General features: G+C 45.4%; 1 protein-coding gene across 1 annotated transcript in view; it reads left to right on the plus strand.

Moving 5' to 3' along the window:
* Positions 1-7,796: 7,796 nt before the first annotated feature.
* Positions 7,797-16,327, plus strand: part of LOC146871970 (DDB1- and CUL4-associated factor 7) — a 559,819-nt gene continuing 551,288 nt past the window's right edge. The window contains exon 1 of the mRNA XM_085652619.1: positions 7,797-8,230. Within this exon, the coding sequence (XP_085508745.1) occupies positions 8,093-8,230 (138 nt within the window). The 5' untranslated portion in view covers positions 7,797-8,092. The remainder of the gene's footprint in view (positions 8,231-16,327) is intronic.

The raw sequence follows: 16,327 nt of genomic DNA on the forward strand, positions 1-16,327 counted from the left end.
GATCCTCCTCATGGGTGCAACATCACAAAGCAACATATATCATGCAGTATTCTATTACTACATATACTATTGTTAATATGCGTACAGATTTTAGTTATAAGAGTTATTTAGCCATGCAATATGCAAATCCCATGTGTATTTTAGTATTAATAGTGTTGATTAGTTATACATGCAAAACTCGTTTAATATTATAATTAATAGATTGTATGATTAGTATTTTCATGCAAAAATAGAGGAGGTATACAAAATTTTGCACTACCTGCTCCATCACTCTCATTCCTTGCCTTCTCTCAAGAGTTCAGAGAGAAAGTGTGGAAATCATTGTAGTGGTCCCATTCTGGCCGATGTGCCTTTCGTTCCCTCTCCTGAGGAGCATGGCGGTTCTTCCACCTTGGAGAATTCCGTTGTTCCCTTCCCTCTCAGGTCAGTGGGGTGACTACCTCTTCAGAGACTGGCTCTGTCAGTCTGGAGATTGAGTGGATTCGGCTCCAGAGAAGGGGGTGCTGCAGCTTTTATCTGTTTTTTTGTGTTGCAATTGTTTATTAAGTAAGGAATAGAAATGAAAAGCATGAATAAACGTCATCCAACAGTCAGATGTGACAACTTCGTATAGTAGTAAACAGGATCAGATGATACATAACAATATGAAGGGAGGGGTGGATGGGGAAGTAGTCGGGGGCGAGGTAGGAGGCAATGTCCAAGAGCTGCTGGGGGGGGGGTACTAACAAATGCTCTTAAGTAATTCCGAGGGCTAAGGATGTAGGATGGTGACCTGCAAGTAGAGAAACTATAAAGGCTGTGTCACTGTGTGAGGCTGGCCCCAAGAGGGCACGTTCTGCAGTGCTTGTAGTGTCACAGGTTTTCGGGTGGGGGTAGAGGTAGGGTAAGATAAGCACCCTGGATAAGAGGCATCTCATGTGTAGAGGGACGGTGAGACTAGTGAGTAGGTAGAGCGCCCGGGGTCGGGTGGCGCAGACTACGTGTGGGGCAAAGGTCAAGGTTGAGTTGCAATCCTGCAGTCAGTGGTATATCCATACATTGTTGTAGAAATGGATGGGGATACAATGAAAGAGATAAAGAAGGTGAGGAGACCGGATTGGTGGGGCTGGGGGTTTCGTCTGCTGCCGCCGGGGTAAAGGGGGAGGCCCATGTCATTTGGTGGTTCTGCATGTCCGGAGGGATAGGGGAGGGGGGGAAGGGGTTGTGGAAGGGGAGTGTTAGTGGGGGCAGAGGGGGGAAGGGAGGGAGGGAGAAAAGGGACGAGGGCGGGGAGTTGGGGAGGCGGAGTAGGGGAGGGTTTGAGGGGGATAGGATAAGGGGTCTGTGGTTACATAGGGGGAGAAATAAAGGGAGGTGAGGATGGGGGAGGGGGAGAGAGATGGGGTAGGTATGAGGGGCAGATAAGGAAGGGTATGGTGGGGTGGGGTTGGTAGAGTAGAGGTTGTGGGGTGAGTTGGGGTAGAAAGCAACATTATGCAAATAGCAGTGAAGGTAGGGTGGGGAAGGAGGAGGGAAACTGAGTAAGCATTTTGTTATAAGAGTAGTCAGTTGTACGGTTCAGCATGGCCCAATTTAGTTCATGTGGGCGGGGGGCCTGGGGGAAGGAGGGGGGCCTGGGCCACCTGAGGCAGGGTGCCTGCCTGTGTTCTCGTCATGGAGGAAAGGTGCCCACGTCTGGAGGAACAATTCGGTCTGGTTCTGCAGGTTGTAAATGATGCGTTCATGCCAAGATGCACACGGAACAGGAAGTTTGCTTACTGTGTTTTTTCCTTCTCCTTCTTCCAGGGAGGAGTATATGTTAAATTTGTTAGATGTCAAAAGAGCAGTTGAAATCTACATTCAGAGATCTAAGGGTTATAGAAGATCTGAACATTTCTCACTTTTGGGGCATCCAATCTGGTTCACTATATTTCTAGTTTTACTTTGAGTAGATGGATTAGATCTATTAAATGTGTTGGCTTATTCTTTGTCTAATCTACCACTAACTGAAGGAATCCAGGGTAGATATACTAGAGGAGTTGGAGCCTCTTGGGCTGAAGCTGGAGGAATTCCTCTGGTAGAAATCTGTAGACTAGCCACCTGGGCCTCTGCTCATACTATTGTAAAACATTACTCAATTGAAAATATTTTAAAAGGCAAATCATTTGGGGAAAATGTTTTATCATCTGTATTTTCTGCATGATTCGCTTGCGTCTGTTTATTACACTGATTAAAACTGTGCAGAATGTGATTGGTGTGCGCTGTTGTCAGTTCTCTTTATGGAGTTTGGTTGGCCATGAAAGACAGCTTTTTGCTTGGGTACACCTGAAGAGTAATGACTGGGATGAGGACATATGACATAGGTATAATGACTGTGACAAGGACATTAGGGACTAAGGATAGTGAGATTACTGGTGTCCGCAGCACCATATTAAAATGCATTAGTCACGCAATTATAGCACTCCTCAGACCATCCAAAGCATGCTCTAGGAGCTCAGCTGCACATTATTAAGTGGTTGCACTGTCTCACATGTTTTAATGTTCACTTAGTACTATGTCACTGAACTGACAAGGGTACATAATAAAGGAACTCTAGTGCCCAGCGGATGAATCAATTATTCAAACTGAGCCTGGTGTCTCTGTCATTAACAATTCCAACCACCAGATTGCTCCACGTGGATCTAGGGGCAGTGCCTTGCATGATGTTGTTTCCCAGTAAGACATGTGCCCCACAGTGACCACACAGGGTCTGACTGACCAGAGTCATACAGTGACATACAGCGGCTTTCTTTTTCCACGCTGTGCCCGCCAATGCCCGAGTGCCACATTTGGTCCATGGGCTGGCCTTCACGCGTAACCTCCATGTGAGAAAGTGGCTCTGTATATACTGTTCCCTAATAGGTACAGGGTGTACAGAGTCCACAGTCCCCGAGGGTTTGGCAGAGGCTAAAGTTAGATATAACCTTACTCTCTAAAGTGGTAGCTTGGTCGAGCAGTAAGGCAGTATCAGACGACAGTGTAAAGCATTTGTTGTACACACTCAGTCAGCAAATGGTCTCACACACTCAATAACTGAACTCTAGGCCTATGGTTTATATATAAAAAATATATGCTTGTTTTATTTTAGAACCAACACTTGGCATTAAAATATACTTTCTCAGAATGAGATGCTTTATATAAATACTTTTGCAATATGCAATTGACTTTTGTAAACAGTTACAAGTGGTTGCAATAGGCAACACTAGTTTAAACACAATAATGCATTGAGCTCAATGGAAATTTCAAGTTATTTGCAACAGATTACTTTTGGAATTCCAGGACTGGATCCTAGATTCAGTCCTGGGTCAGTACTTAGAATCAAGTGATGAATGTCGACTTAATTACTGTGATGATTTTTAAACAATATTTAGCTATTCTAAAAGTTGACACTTAGAAAATATTTCAGAGAAAACAGTCAATGATTCCCTATGGAAGAAAATTGCAGGTACAGTATGTTCTCGTTACTTTTGTAATCCAGTACTGGGTACCTAGACTCAGTACTGGGACCTTTATCCAAAACAGGTAAGTAATTACGTTTTGAAATATTATACGATTTTTAAAGAATATTTAAAGATTGCAAAAATTGACACTTAGAAGAAAATTCACAGAAAAACAGTCAATGATTTCCTATGGGAGAAAATTGGGTTACTGGTAAGTACAGTTGTAATTATTTTTCAGAGTCAGTGCTGGGCACCAAGATCCAGCACTGGGAGCTCACCTAAGAGCAGGTGAGTATTTTTGTTTTCGTTACTCGGCTGATTTTTGGTGAATATTTTAAGATTTGAAAAGTCCACACTTAGAAGAAATTTCAGAAAAAAGCCAGTCAATGTTACCCTATGAAGAAAATAGTTATCGGTTTAAAGGTAAGTACTCGACTGGCAGAGCTGAGGTTCCGGGCATAGACTCAGGAGTCCCCCAGGGTCAGGTAGGTACAGTTGGTTCACCCTCAGCGACTCTAGGGCGGCCGGGTGCAGAGAGAGTTAGGCCCAATGTTATCCTATGAGGGTTAGGGGGGGCCTTGGTTGGTGGCTGCTGACTAGCAAGCCACGCGGCTGTGGGAGCTGGGCTCCTGGTCAGTTACTCAGGGCAAGTGGGGAAGTAGGTAGGTGTAGAGGTTGCACTGCCAGGGCCACTCGGGCGGCTGGGCGCAGGGTGCTTTTGAGCCTTCGGGCGCTCAATTGATTTCAATGGGAAATCTCCGGTTTAGAAAAAGACTGCAAGCTCGGGGACGAGGATTCTTCAGGTGCCACCACCACTTCGAGAAGTAAGTTGGGTAGTTGGAGGATAGGTAGGTATCCCGGGATTGGGCACAGGGAGCCGCGGGGCGCCACGTGCAGGGGTGCCTTTTGGTGTCGGGAAATCTTACCCTCTGTTGATCGCGGTAGGCGGGGCACCTTGTTCTGAGGCTGCAGGCTTCTTCAGGAGTATCGAGGGAGGTCCTTGGGTGCCGGACTCGGGGTCACATTCGCCGTGGGGCCGTCCTCGTGGTCTTTGTTCCCTCCGGCACTGGCTTGGCTGGTGCAGAGTGTGCTGGGTTCGCGGTTCCGGGCTGCTGCCAGGGATTAGAGGTAGGTTTTGAGTAGAGCCTCTACTCATGGGAGTCCCAGGGGCTTAGAGCCAAAAGGTAGCCAGGTCCTCCGGGGTTTGTGAGGTTGCTGGCCACAAGAGATGCCGGGTTGGAGCAGGAGCAGGTTCGAGGGTCGACAGGCCGGTAGGGCTGGGGCCAAAGCAGTTGGTGTCTTCCTCTTTTTAGCAGCTGCAGGGCAGGTCTTCTTTCTTCTTGCTCTTCTTTGTATATCGGAATCTGGAATCTGGGGAAGGAAGGTTCAGGGTGCCCCTAAATACTAGATTTAGGGGTGTTACAGGTAGGTGAAGGGTAGGGACCAATGGGTCCCTGTCCTGGGGTGGGTACACCCCCTATCCTGCTTCTCTCCTGTGGGAGGGGGGCAGTAGCCTAGTCCTGATAGGGTAGGGATTCCCATCTTCAAGATGGCGAGAGCCCGGAGAAGTGCTTCACCTCGCCTACCCCACCTGAGGGGTGGGGTTGGCAGGCTGGCACATCCCCTGTCTTTATTTGGGGTTTCCGGACAAGCTTCCCGCCAGAGTGGGGGGTTACAGTGGCCTGGGGAAGCTCACAGAGGCGGCATGCCTTTGAAGCTTCCCCCTGCCCATCCTGGGGGAGGAGATTTAGCACCTCGCCCAGGATGTGCATTGTTGCAGGCCCAGGAGAGCAGGGGCTCTCCCACCCAGGGGTCCAGCAACATGTCTGCTGTGTGGCAGCCTAGGCAGCCTCAGAGCAGACGTGGATTGTAGGTTAGGTTTAAGGGGGCATCTCTAAGATGCCCTCTGTGGTGCTTGGTACATTAATCCCACACTGGCATCAGTGTGGCTTTAATGTGCTGAGCTGAGAAGTTTGATACCAAACTTCTCAGTCTTCAGTGTTGCCATTATGGTGCTGTGGAGTTCGTGTTTGACGAGCTCTCAGCACCATGTACTCTTAAATGGCAGCAATGCACTTACAGTGCCCAGGAATGGACCTGGGTACTGTAGGGGCACAGGGCTCCTACCATTGGCATAAGGCACCCAGCTAGAGGGGTGGTTGATATATGCAATGGCAGTGTAGGTGATGGGCATGGCACACAGGGATGTGTGCCATGTCGACTCTTTGTTTTGTCTTGCACCCAGACACCCAGCCTGCAAAGGCTGTGTGTGTGTGTAAGGGTACAGGGCCTCTAAGGGTGGCACAATGAGTGCTGCAGCCCTTAGAGGCCTTCCCTGGTCACAAGGCCCTGGGTACCTAGGGTACCATTTACCAGGGGCTGACATGTGGCCAGGGTTTGCCAATTTGGGTTTTGTGTGTTTTAGGGAAGGAACATAGGCCCTGGGCACCTGATTGGCAGGAGTCCAGGGCACACTCAGTCAAAGTACATTCAGCAATTCAGCAAAAAGTGGGGGCATACCATGCAAGAAAGATGGCACTTTCTCACACTCCAGCATTGAGAAGACCATGGTTTGTGCTCAAGTGTAGAAAAAAGTGTCTGTCAGCAGGCAGGATGTGTTCATCACAGTTGTCCTGCAGCCTCAGCCCACTGAGCAACTCCCAGAACTGGCAGACAGTTGCAACTGCAAGGGAGGGGGCTGCACCCATAAAATATAAAGAAACAAATATTATCTGCGTTCCGCGTGTGTTGTGGGGCCCAGAGTAACTTTCTGACTGCAGGCAGGATGTTTTCAAATTCGGCAGCAGCCCGAGAAGGTCACACTCATTTTGCTATTCACAAGCGGCTCCTTTAAATGTATAGTGTTGTGGAAGATAGCTCAGCTAACCTTCTGTGAACAGCACAAGTGCATGATATGCCTAGAGTCAAAGCAAGAATCAAAGAAGTAATTTGGGGAGTCCCATAGATCAAGCTGCAGATTGGTCTGTAGGCTTCTGCAGGAACACACCTTTGAAAGAATCTAACATTTTTTATTTAGATTGAAAGCTTCTGTTTTTATCAAGCTTAAAATGTATCCAGCTTTAACTTCCCATCCCACTTAAAAATGAATCACTTTAAATTCAGGTTAATGTTTACATTATTTAACCAGTCCATTTGCCTTGTTACAGGGTTTGCAGCACAAGGGAAGTCCGGGGTATGCAGGTTTTTCTTAATTTATATTTCAAACTGTGACGCAAAAAATGCTTAGGGTTACTTATTTCACACAGAGAATGAATGGTATTTAATTGGTCTTTCATCTTTAGGTAACTACATACATAATAATCACACATCTAACTGAATGGCAAATCATACAAGTTGATTTTGATGGGAAATTAAATTTTCTTTTTTTTTTTCAGAGTTTTATATAGCGCAAACTTGACCCGAATCCAATCAGGTATCAGAGCGCCTTACATAGCACCAGTTACGTTACATGAGGACACACAATTAAGTTAATTATATGAAATGTCAATTGGTTACTGCAATAATTGCAAAGATTCGGTATGCAGCTAGAGAGAAACAGAATTGAGTCCTGGTTGGTACAGTGGGAAATAGTGACTTCTGCATCATAGTGCTACAAGGTGCAGCCTGAAACTGAAAGCACTGTGAATATAACCATTGCTTTAAAAATGTAGTACACCCAGTGTAAAATAGGCTGCAGCAAAGCCTGCAGAGATTTAGTGTTATAAAGTAAGTGTTAAGGAGAAAGTGTTAACCTGTTTCAGGGTTTTTGCAGCAGTTTCAAGATATGTTAGAACTAACCGTTTTTCAAAAGGGTGTAATTTCTGATGTTTATCTGTTTACATGCAAGTCATTGGTTAATTTTACTCACGAGTAAGCGTCATTTCAAGTGTCACACATTTGGCAGTTTAATGTCACTCATAAGTCTACTGAAACCATAGAAATGTCACACATGAGCATATGAAAACTTGGCAGCTATGTGTGCCGGTACGTAGCCGGGAATTACCGTCACCCACATGCACACCCTTATTATTCGTTCAGTTCCAGGAATACCTTTTGCGAACTTGTTTCGCGCGCAAAGACATTTTACGTTCTTCCTAAATCTGAACCCGTCAACCCCGCAGATTCCATTCACGCGCTTGCGCAGAACAGCATGCGCACTGTGAATGTATTGTGTTTTGGTTGTAGCACGTTAAACTCCGGTGCCCGAGCACCGCCAATGGGACTGACGAAGCCCCATGTTGGGTGTAGCTAATTCTAACATAGTCCCTGTGGAAAGAAGGGCGTGGCCCCACACCTAAAGCTGGCTGCGGTAACACCCACAGCTTGGCGCAGGTAACCGTGGAAACTCCCCCAATCTGCTCGTACGCATGCGCGTGACTAGAAAGTCTGGGCGCTCTATACGTCACCGCGCACTGAAGCTCTGGCGTTTGTGGTTCGGTTTTCGTTCTGTATTCACGCGCCTAACGGTCTCTGCCATCCTCCCCATTGTGTGTCGAACAGTCGCCCGAACTTACGGTACCTGGGACAATTGGGAGATAGCTTCTGTCGCCTCACCCCGGAGTTATCAACAGAACAGGCCTCCCAGTCGCCCTTTCCGAGAGCAAGGGGCCTTGCTGGAGGCTTAAGGGCTCACAATGTCCCTGCACGGGAAACGGAAGGAAATCTACAAGTATGAGGCGCCGTGGACTGTCTACGCCATGAATTGGAGCGTCCGTCCCGACAAGCGCTTCCGGCTGGCCCTGGGCAGCTTCGTCGAGGAGTACAACAACAAGGTGACTCTCCTGAAGGGAGAGGTGGTTACTGCACACTATGCTATCTATATGACATCTCCTGTAGTGGATGGGTCGAGCTGTATAATGACATGAAGAGTTGCAACTAGGGGTTCAATTTGATTTGTAAGGTTAACGAGATGCTGCGGAGGAGGTCTTTATCTATTTATTTATTTATTAAATGCATTTTTATATAGCGCGCACTTTACCCGAAGGTGTCAGAGCGCTGTACAATAGAACCAGTTACGTTACATGAGAGAAATGTTACAAAATAGAAAGTTACAAAAATAAACAGGAGCCGTTACAAAATTAATCGGGAGACTAGAAGAGGTAGGGTAAAACCATAGAAGGCAAGAACACAATATCAAAACCAAGCAAGGAATGTACAAGAAAATATTACAAATTTACAATGAGGTGTCAGAGCGCTGTACAATAGAACCAGTTACGTTACATGAGAGAAATGTTACAAAATAGAACGTTACCAAAATAAACAGGAGACTGGAAGAGGTAGGGTAAAACCATAGAAGGCAAGAACACAATATCAAACACAGCAAGCAAGGGTGAGGAATGTACAAGAAAATATTACAAATTTACAATGATGAACAAACTTCCTAGAGGGGTCTTAGAATGAAGGTATTAGTTCTGAAAGTGTCTTTGAAAGGGAAGAGATTTGAGGTCAGCTTTGAAGATCCGGATAGAGGTGGTGGCGCGGAGCAATGGATGAAGCGAGATCCAGATTCTCACCGCATTACCTGAGAACGATTGAGCCATCGATCTTTCCCTTTTGAAGGAGGGGGGGGCTCAAGCAGAAACTATTCCGCATTCAGAGAAGGTCTCAAGCCTCCAGACATTTTCAGTTTATTCGCCAGGTAACGAGGGGAGAAAGTGTGCGAGGGTTTTTAGGTCTCGCCTGAGCCAGCACTTTAGCGCTGCTCTGTCAAGAGTTTTAGTAAGCGGGATTTGAAAGTGCAGACTAGTGGCTTTTCAGGCCTCCAACTACAGTGCATGGGCGCGTGCACCATTTGTCAGCCTGCGTGATCACTTTCGCGGCCGTTTTGATGTTCTCAGTGAGCCGCGCGGCCACTGAGAACATCAAAGCGGCCGCAAAACTGCACACCATTTGTCAGCCTGCGTGCCTCTCTCCGCCTACCCCCCTCCCTTATCCCACTTCCTGCTTGTTTTATTAGCAGCCCATACATTTGTTTTGTGAATGTTTCTGTGCCAGTATTTTTCCTCACATTGTACCCTACTTGTCCTTTAGCTATTCTCCTAACGCACGCATTTCAAGTGTGCTTTTTTTGGCAGCATTATGTATTTGGATTTTTAGATACCTTTTTACCTTATCTTTTGAGCATGCCGCTGCACGTATTTCAAGTATGCTTTTGGGCAACATTTATGTTTGGATTTTTAGATGGCTTGTGTACCCTGTCTTCTGATTGATGCACAGAACAGTTCACAAATCTCAGTGCCAGCGGTTTGATTCCAGACCCTGCAATTATGTGCTTTAACTTTATGCATTTTTCCTATGTATGTGTACATGTGTCGACTGGAGGCAGCATGGGAAGTGGAAAAAATGCCCTCCCCTTTTTAAAATGCGATATAGTAAAAAGTTGTATCTTCCTGATTAGTGAAGGGGCGGCTGCTCGCAACCATTCATCTGAATATACTGTATCTTGTCTGAACGGGTCATATGTACTAAACATACACTGAGCATGTGCACGGAAGTAGTGTCTATGTGAGTTTACTCATCTGTCATCTATTACCCCACACTAAGCATGCACAAGTGAGCAGTATCCTTTGAATGTGCATGATCAGAGGGTTACAGTTATATCCTGTTGATGCATCACACACCATCACTAGTGTGTTTTTGAGTTCAGTAGTTGCAGGGGTATTCATCGGTACAGTCACATCCCTCCTGCAGCTTCTTTATTACGAATACTTTTAAAGAGGGCCTGTGAGCTTGCTTAGGATAGTCACAGGCAGGGGGAGTGTGTCACCATGAATAATAAAAAAAGTACGGTCCCTGACCCAGACAAATCAAACTCGACTGGGGCTGGAAAGGTGAGTTGAAGTGAAAGCTGCAGCTTGAGTGGCTTGCCTCCTGCCCTCTCCTCGCACGGGCTTTACAAGCTCTCAGTGATGCTTATCACAAACCCAGCTTGTTTTAAGTGCACTCTCCCAGCCCTCCTCCAGTGCCCACATGCTGCTTTAAAACTACCATCCACTTGTTGTTGGTGCGTCCTCACACTGCGTCTGCCCCCTTTGTCTGTTGTTGCTCTTTTGTGTTCAACAACCCTTCCCTCCCTCCCCCACAGTCCATTCTGCTTCCTCCCTTCTCCTCCTCCGTGACCCTGGATGGCACCTAATACAATTTAATTAAGCCCAGGGAGAAATGTAATTTATTTTCTGCAGGCCTCCGCAGAGATTAATCGTGTGTGCTTCTCTTTCAGTTAAGTTCAGAAGTGTATTACATTTTCTGGAGAATATTTGAAATAAACAACTGATAGGAAATGTTTTGAGTGTCCCACCCGAACATTACATAGGAAATGTTTTGAGTGTCCCACCCGAACATTACAAACACACCCATTTAACAACAAAAAGAACAGGCTTTACAGTGCAGAAACAAGCGCGTCAATGCGGCATTCGTATGGAAAATGTACGCACTGGGGGGCCTATTTACAAGCCCTATGCGCCACTTTTGCGTCACTTTTCCCATGTTAAAAGTGATGCAACAGTGGCGCAAGGGGCTTGTAAATAAGCCCCTGGGCGCTTAGTCTAAAAGCTGGACAGCAGTGGTCCCCATTAAAGATGCAAGCTACATTGGTATTTCTCCCCCATGCCAAAGCTCTCTGGCAGTGTGATATGTTCTTTCAAAAAGTAACGTACTAGAGTTTGTTGGTGCAGTTTAAAATCAAGGATGCAACTAACATGTGAAATGTCTGCTGGAATGCTTGATGCACAGATTTTGCTGGTTTTCCCTGGCTCTCGCTCTTTGAAAATGAGCTTTATATATTGCAGCACACCATTTCTCAGAATGTGTACTCTCAAGAAGGCATTTTTCTATCACACAAGTTACCTACCTTGAAGTCTTTGCAAAATTTAAACTCATGAGCTGAACATTCACAGATGTCAGCAGAGAGCGTTTAACTTGTGGACTCCTTCTGACGTTATTTGTTAAACACCACTCTATTCTATTTTACTACAAACCAGCATTGGCATAGCCAATAGGTCTCACCTTTGGAACCATATAAGTATTTAGTTATGCAGTACAATATCCTAGGTGCAACAACATCAACTTTTGCATGTCTAAACACTTATAAGGTCCCAAAGGCAAGACCTATTGGCTATGCCAATGTTTGTTGGGTGATGCAGGCAGTTTTGTAAATAGATCTTGCCTCGATGGGAAGCCATTGAAGAGAAGACAGGATAGGAGTGATGTGGTCACTTCGTTTGGACCGTGAAATAATGCGAGCTGCTGAATGGAGGACAGATTTGAGGGGGGAGAGGTGAGATTTGGTTAGGCCAGTCAGAAGAGAATTGCAGTAATCCAGTCTAGAGAGAACCAGCGATTGGACCAAGGTTTTTAGGTCTTTTTCTTGGAAGAACCGGCGAATCCCCACCAGAAGGCGCAGCTGGTAACGTGCGTTCTTAGCAATGGAGTTGATGTGGGAGATTAGGTTGAGTTTTTTTGTCAAGTATGACACCTAGGGATTTAGCGCTGTTGACAATGATGGGTTTATTGTTGAGTAAATTCAGCTGATCTATCCAGGATTGAACAGGAGGAGGCGAGAGAGAGGTGGATAGGAGGAAGAATTCAGTTTTTGGAGGGATTGAGAATGAGTTGTGAACTAACATCCAGTTGTGAATAGAGTTGAGAGTAGAGTTGAGTAGTGAGAGATCATGTGCGGAAGACATCTTGAGGGAGAATGGAGTGTCATCTGCATAGAGATGGTAGTGGATCCCAGATTTACTTAGGAGATTTCTAATGGTTCCAGATAGAGATTAAACAAAGCGGGTGCAAGGATAGAACTTTTAAGGGATGCCTTGACCTACCACCAATAGAGACGAAACTGTTTGCTATCTTGATCATTTGGGATCTGTCTGAGAGGAATGAGGCAAACCATTTAAGCAGCCAAACACATAAAGGAGTTAACTCTGAGAATTAGCAAAATAATTCTGTCTCTCAGACGTCTAAGCCATCGCCTAGTAAGTCCATCTATAGAACCCATGCTGACTGTACTTAGGGCAAAACTAATTCAACCAATCACTTACGGTCACTTAGCCTTCCCAGGAGCACTTGAGAAAGTCATCAGATAAAAGCTTATAAGACCGTGCTACAAGCTCCTAGACAAGCAAGGAACATCAGGCTAAGGCTGGAAATAGGATTGAACAGACTGGACTTGGCACTACAGGGGGACCTAATAAAATATACATAAATGACCCTGCACCCGAGAACAACCATTACTTTTACGTATAGATGTCCTAGTACATCATATTATAACAATAGCACAATATATTAATAAATAGCTTCTCAGATGAACATAACAGATGGTCACAATACTTGATTGTAGTCAAAATATTCCTTTTATTGAAAAGTACTTCATTCTTTCAAAAGCACCACACAATTGCTTGCCAACGCGTTTCATCCCTCATGGGACTTCTTCAGGGCTAAAAGCAATTACAAAACACTATTTACAATATGTACACAATAAGAACATTCAATATACAAACACCTATAACCCTCATTATATTTCATTATTAAACTGACACAGTGTTATCTTTATTCACCATCAATGTTGAACATATCTCATCCTTTCCATTCTAGATCAGCGGGAAGCTACTCAAAATCTCACCTAGAATTGTTGACATAGTTATTTTAGCTAAGGGAGGAAACAAAACAAAAAGGCACATAGTCTGTTACATTATATCATATATATATATCTACTTCATTGTATCCTGCTTCAGAGCTATCATCTCGGGAGAGAACAGATCAAAAATGACACATGATCTGTTACATTGTATCTTAAATATAATCTACTTCATTGTATCCTGTTTCAAGGCTATCGTCTATATAAGGGCGCATTGTTGCGCTGTAGTTTTTTAGCAGTAAGCAACAGAGAGACTAGTTTATGTACTCTTTCATACCTTTATCATGGTCTGTGTACTGCATTTGCCATTTTACACGTGCTAAACTGCATGTTGACCTCGATTCCATGTGATGCTTTGATCCTCCATTTTGTTGCACTGCATTTCCATTTTGTGCTGCTTTGACCTGTAGTTACACTTCAGCAGTAACATAAACATGTTTTTCATGTAAACCAGCACAAGCTGGTGCGAGACATATCTTGTGAGGTTATTTTGTACCTTGAGCTTGTTTTTGTGCATTCTATGCTTATCTCTAGGACAGAGGGAGGATGCGCTGTGCAAGGCTCTCCAAGGCCGGAGATAGGGAAAGGAATGTCTTTTGCCTCGGCGCACCCAGACAGAATCTGGCCAGGTCTGTATGGGTGATTCTGACGCAGAGATGCGGCCAGCACCTATGATGGATAGATGGGCGAGAACGCCTGCTAGAGGGTTCTCAAACGTGTTGATTTAACTATAAAAAGCGGTGTCTGTGGGGTGGAGTTCAGGAACTCCGTCTTGGAGTGGACGCACTCGCGGGACGACTTTGGTGTCCGGAGAGATTACTTCCTGTGCCCCAGTCTCTACAGGGTTCCCGACTTGTTGTTTTCGGTGCTTGGCCAGGGATGTTGAAGACTCTGGTGCAGACGCATCTGGTGAGGTGCTTTGTACATTACCTGTTTATATATCTATATTTAAGATCTCATATTTGTGTATATATAGTGTGGTGTATTAATTGTTTCACTTGGTGCCTAAGAACTTACTAGCTTCAGTGACTTATTGCCCTTGTCTACGATACTAATAAAGCTCATTTTACCTCCAGAGGAGTGTTGGAGTTTCTGTGTAAGTAAGTGGTGTGCGTAAGTTTAGATTACGCAAGTGGGCAAGGCAATACATTTTGGCGTAGTCGGCAGGATACGTAAATAACGCGGGTAGTAACATGTTTAAAAAGACTAAAGGTGGTTTTGGTTCTTTGGCACCAAGTGAAATTCCTTTTGCCCCCATGCAAATTCCTGGATGGGAGGCGACGCCGTACTCCGCGCTGGCGCGCGAGTACTCTAAAAGCACAGGATTAAGTGAGAGCTGGTTTGACTGTTTGGGCGAAGCAACGCCAGAAGATGTTTTAAATTTGTTTACGGAAGGTTCCTGTGGAGAAAGGTAAAGAATTATGGAAAGTGAGCCGTCGAGGTTGGGCTCTGTTGCATGCCTACCGTCAAGTTTTTGACAAATGCTTATCTCTGCAGCTGTAACAGTTGAGATTAGAAAAACAACTCGTTGAAGCTAAGAATATGTCTACGATGCTTTCCTGTCCGAATAAGTTATTACAAGACAAATTAGAAACATATCAGACTATAGCAGAACGGGCTGCAGTCCGTGTCGCTGAATACAGGAAAAGGAGGGGTAGAGTGAGTAAGCGAAAAGTCCATTTAGCGATTGCCAAAGCAGGCTTAGAGTTTGATCCATCCACCTGGGACTCTAACATCTGGGAATCATCAGAGTTCTCCTCAGAAGGAGAGCAGGCTTTACAGAGAGAAAGACAGGAGGAGGAGGTAAAGAATAGTTAGAGAGTGGAAGTGCAGCCCATTCTAAGACGGAAACTTCAAACCAGTCCACATAACCCGGATGGAGTTATGTTAAATAGTCTGGAGGATTTTACTCAACAGGAGATCAGTGATATTTTAGAGAGATTTAGACAGAAACCTGGCGAGGCACTATTAACTTGGATGGTGCGCCTTTATGATCAAGGCGCTTCTGGGGTCATGTTAGACGGAGGGTATGCTGCCAAATTTTGTACTCTCAGTACTGATCCCACTGTGCAGGGACACTTCCGGATTTTCCGCGGTGATGACCAAACTACCCTGTTGCAGCTAGCTGCACAGGGGTGTGGTCATAAGCACCCCACAGATTCAGATTGGGCTGGGAATGGAAAACCATGGTTTACCCTAAGAGATGCCTCGCAGAGAATTAAGGAGGAGGGGATGAAGCTGGCTATCCTTATAAGTGAGACGCATAATTTGATGGGTCACATAATGACTGTGTCCATGCGGAACAAAATCATTCGTTTGGCACCCCCTGCATACAAAGCGGTGATAATGACTGTTAATTAATCAAAGTGGTAATACCATAGGAGAAGTAGTCAAGGCGGTCCGTGAGCTGGGAGAGCTTGGGGAATGGACCAAGCCAGACAGGACTTCGCGTTCAGAGTCCCGCACTGACAATAACCGAGTGACCCGACGTGATATGTTTTCGGCGCTGTTAAAGGATGGGGTGTCAAGGAGTGAGATGGATGGTATTGAGACCAAAAGCATGTGGGAAATGTACCGAAAGCGAGGACTGGATAGGAAGGAGGGGAGTAGGCATGTGAATAGAAAAGATAACAAAGTAAGTCGCAGGGAAACAGAGCTTGAGGAGAAGCATGATAAAGCAGGTCCGGAGAGAGAGAGAGGGAATCTCATGCGAGGGTGACAAAAGAGAAAGGTTGGGACAGAGATTGCACAGATTCAGATGGGTACTGGGAAGAGGAGTTGTTGTTCCCTGAGGGTTACCCGATATTGTATTCAGATCTGCGCCGGGCAGATGCAGAGCTGCGCAGGCAAAAGTTAGATTAGGAAATGGGCCAAGTTCCGGTGCAGGGATGGGCTCGCAAAGATAATAGACCGCATGTGATGGTTGAGATCTATTGGAAAAATAGAAACGTTCAGGAGGTGCGGGCTTTAGTAGACACCGGAGCGGAGGCCACGTTGATACATGGCAATCCACGAAAATTTAAAGGACAGTATTTTACTATCACGGGTTTCGGTGGACAGGAGACACCAGCAGTGCAAACGGTAATTCAGATGAAAATAGGCAGACTTCCCAAGAGAGCGTACACTGTCTTGATTGTGCCCATTCCCAAGTACATCATTGGTATTGACATTCTGAAAGGTATGACCCTATATTTAGATGACGGATGCTATCAGTTTGGGTCAAAGCCGTACC

The sequence above is a fragment of the Triturus cristatus genome, chromosome 1_1, assembly GCF_964204655.1.
Source record: "Triturus cristatus chromosome 1_1, aTriCri1.1, whole genome shotgun sequence".
In the NCBI taxonomy this organism is placed as follows: Eukaryota; Metazoa; Chordata; class Amphibia; order Caudata; family Salamandridae; genus Triturus; species Triturus cristatus.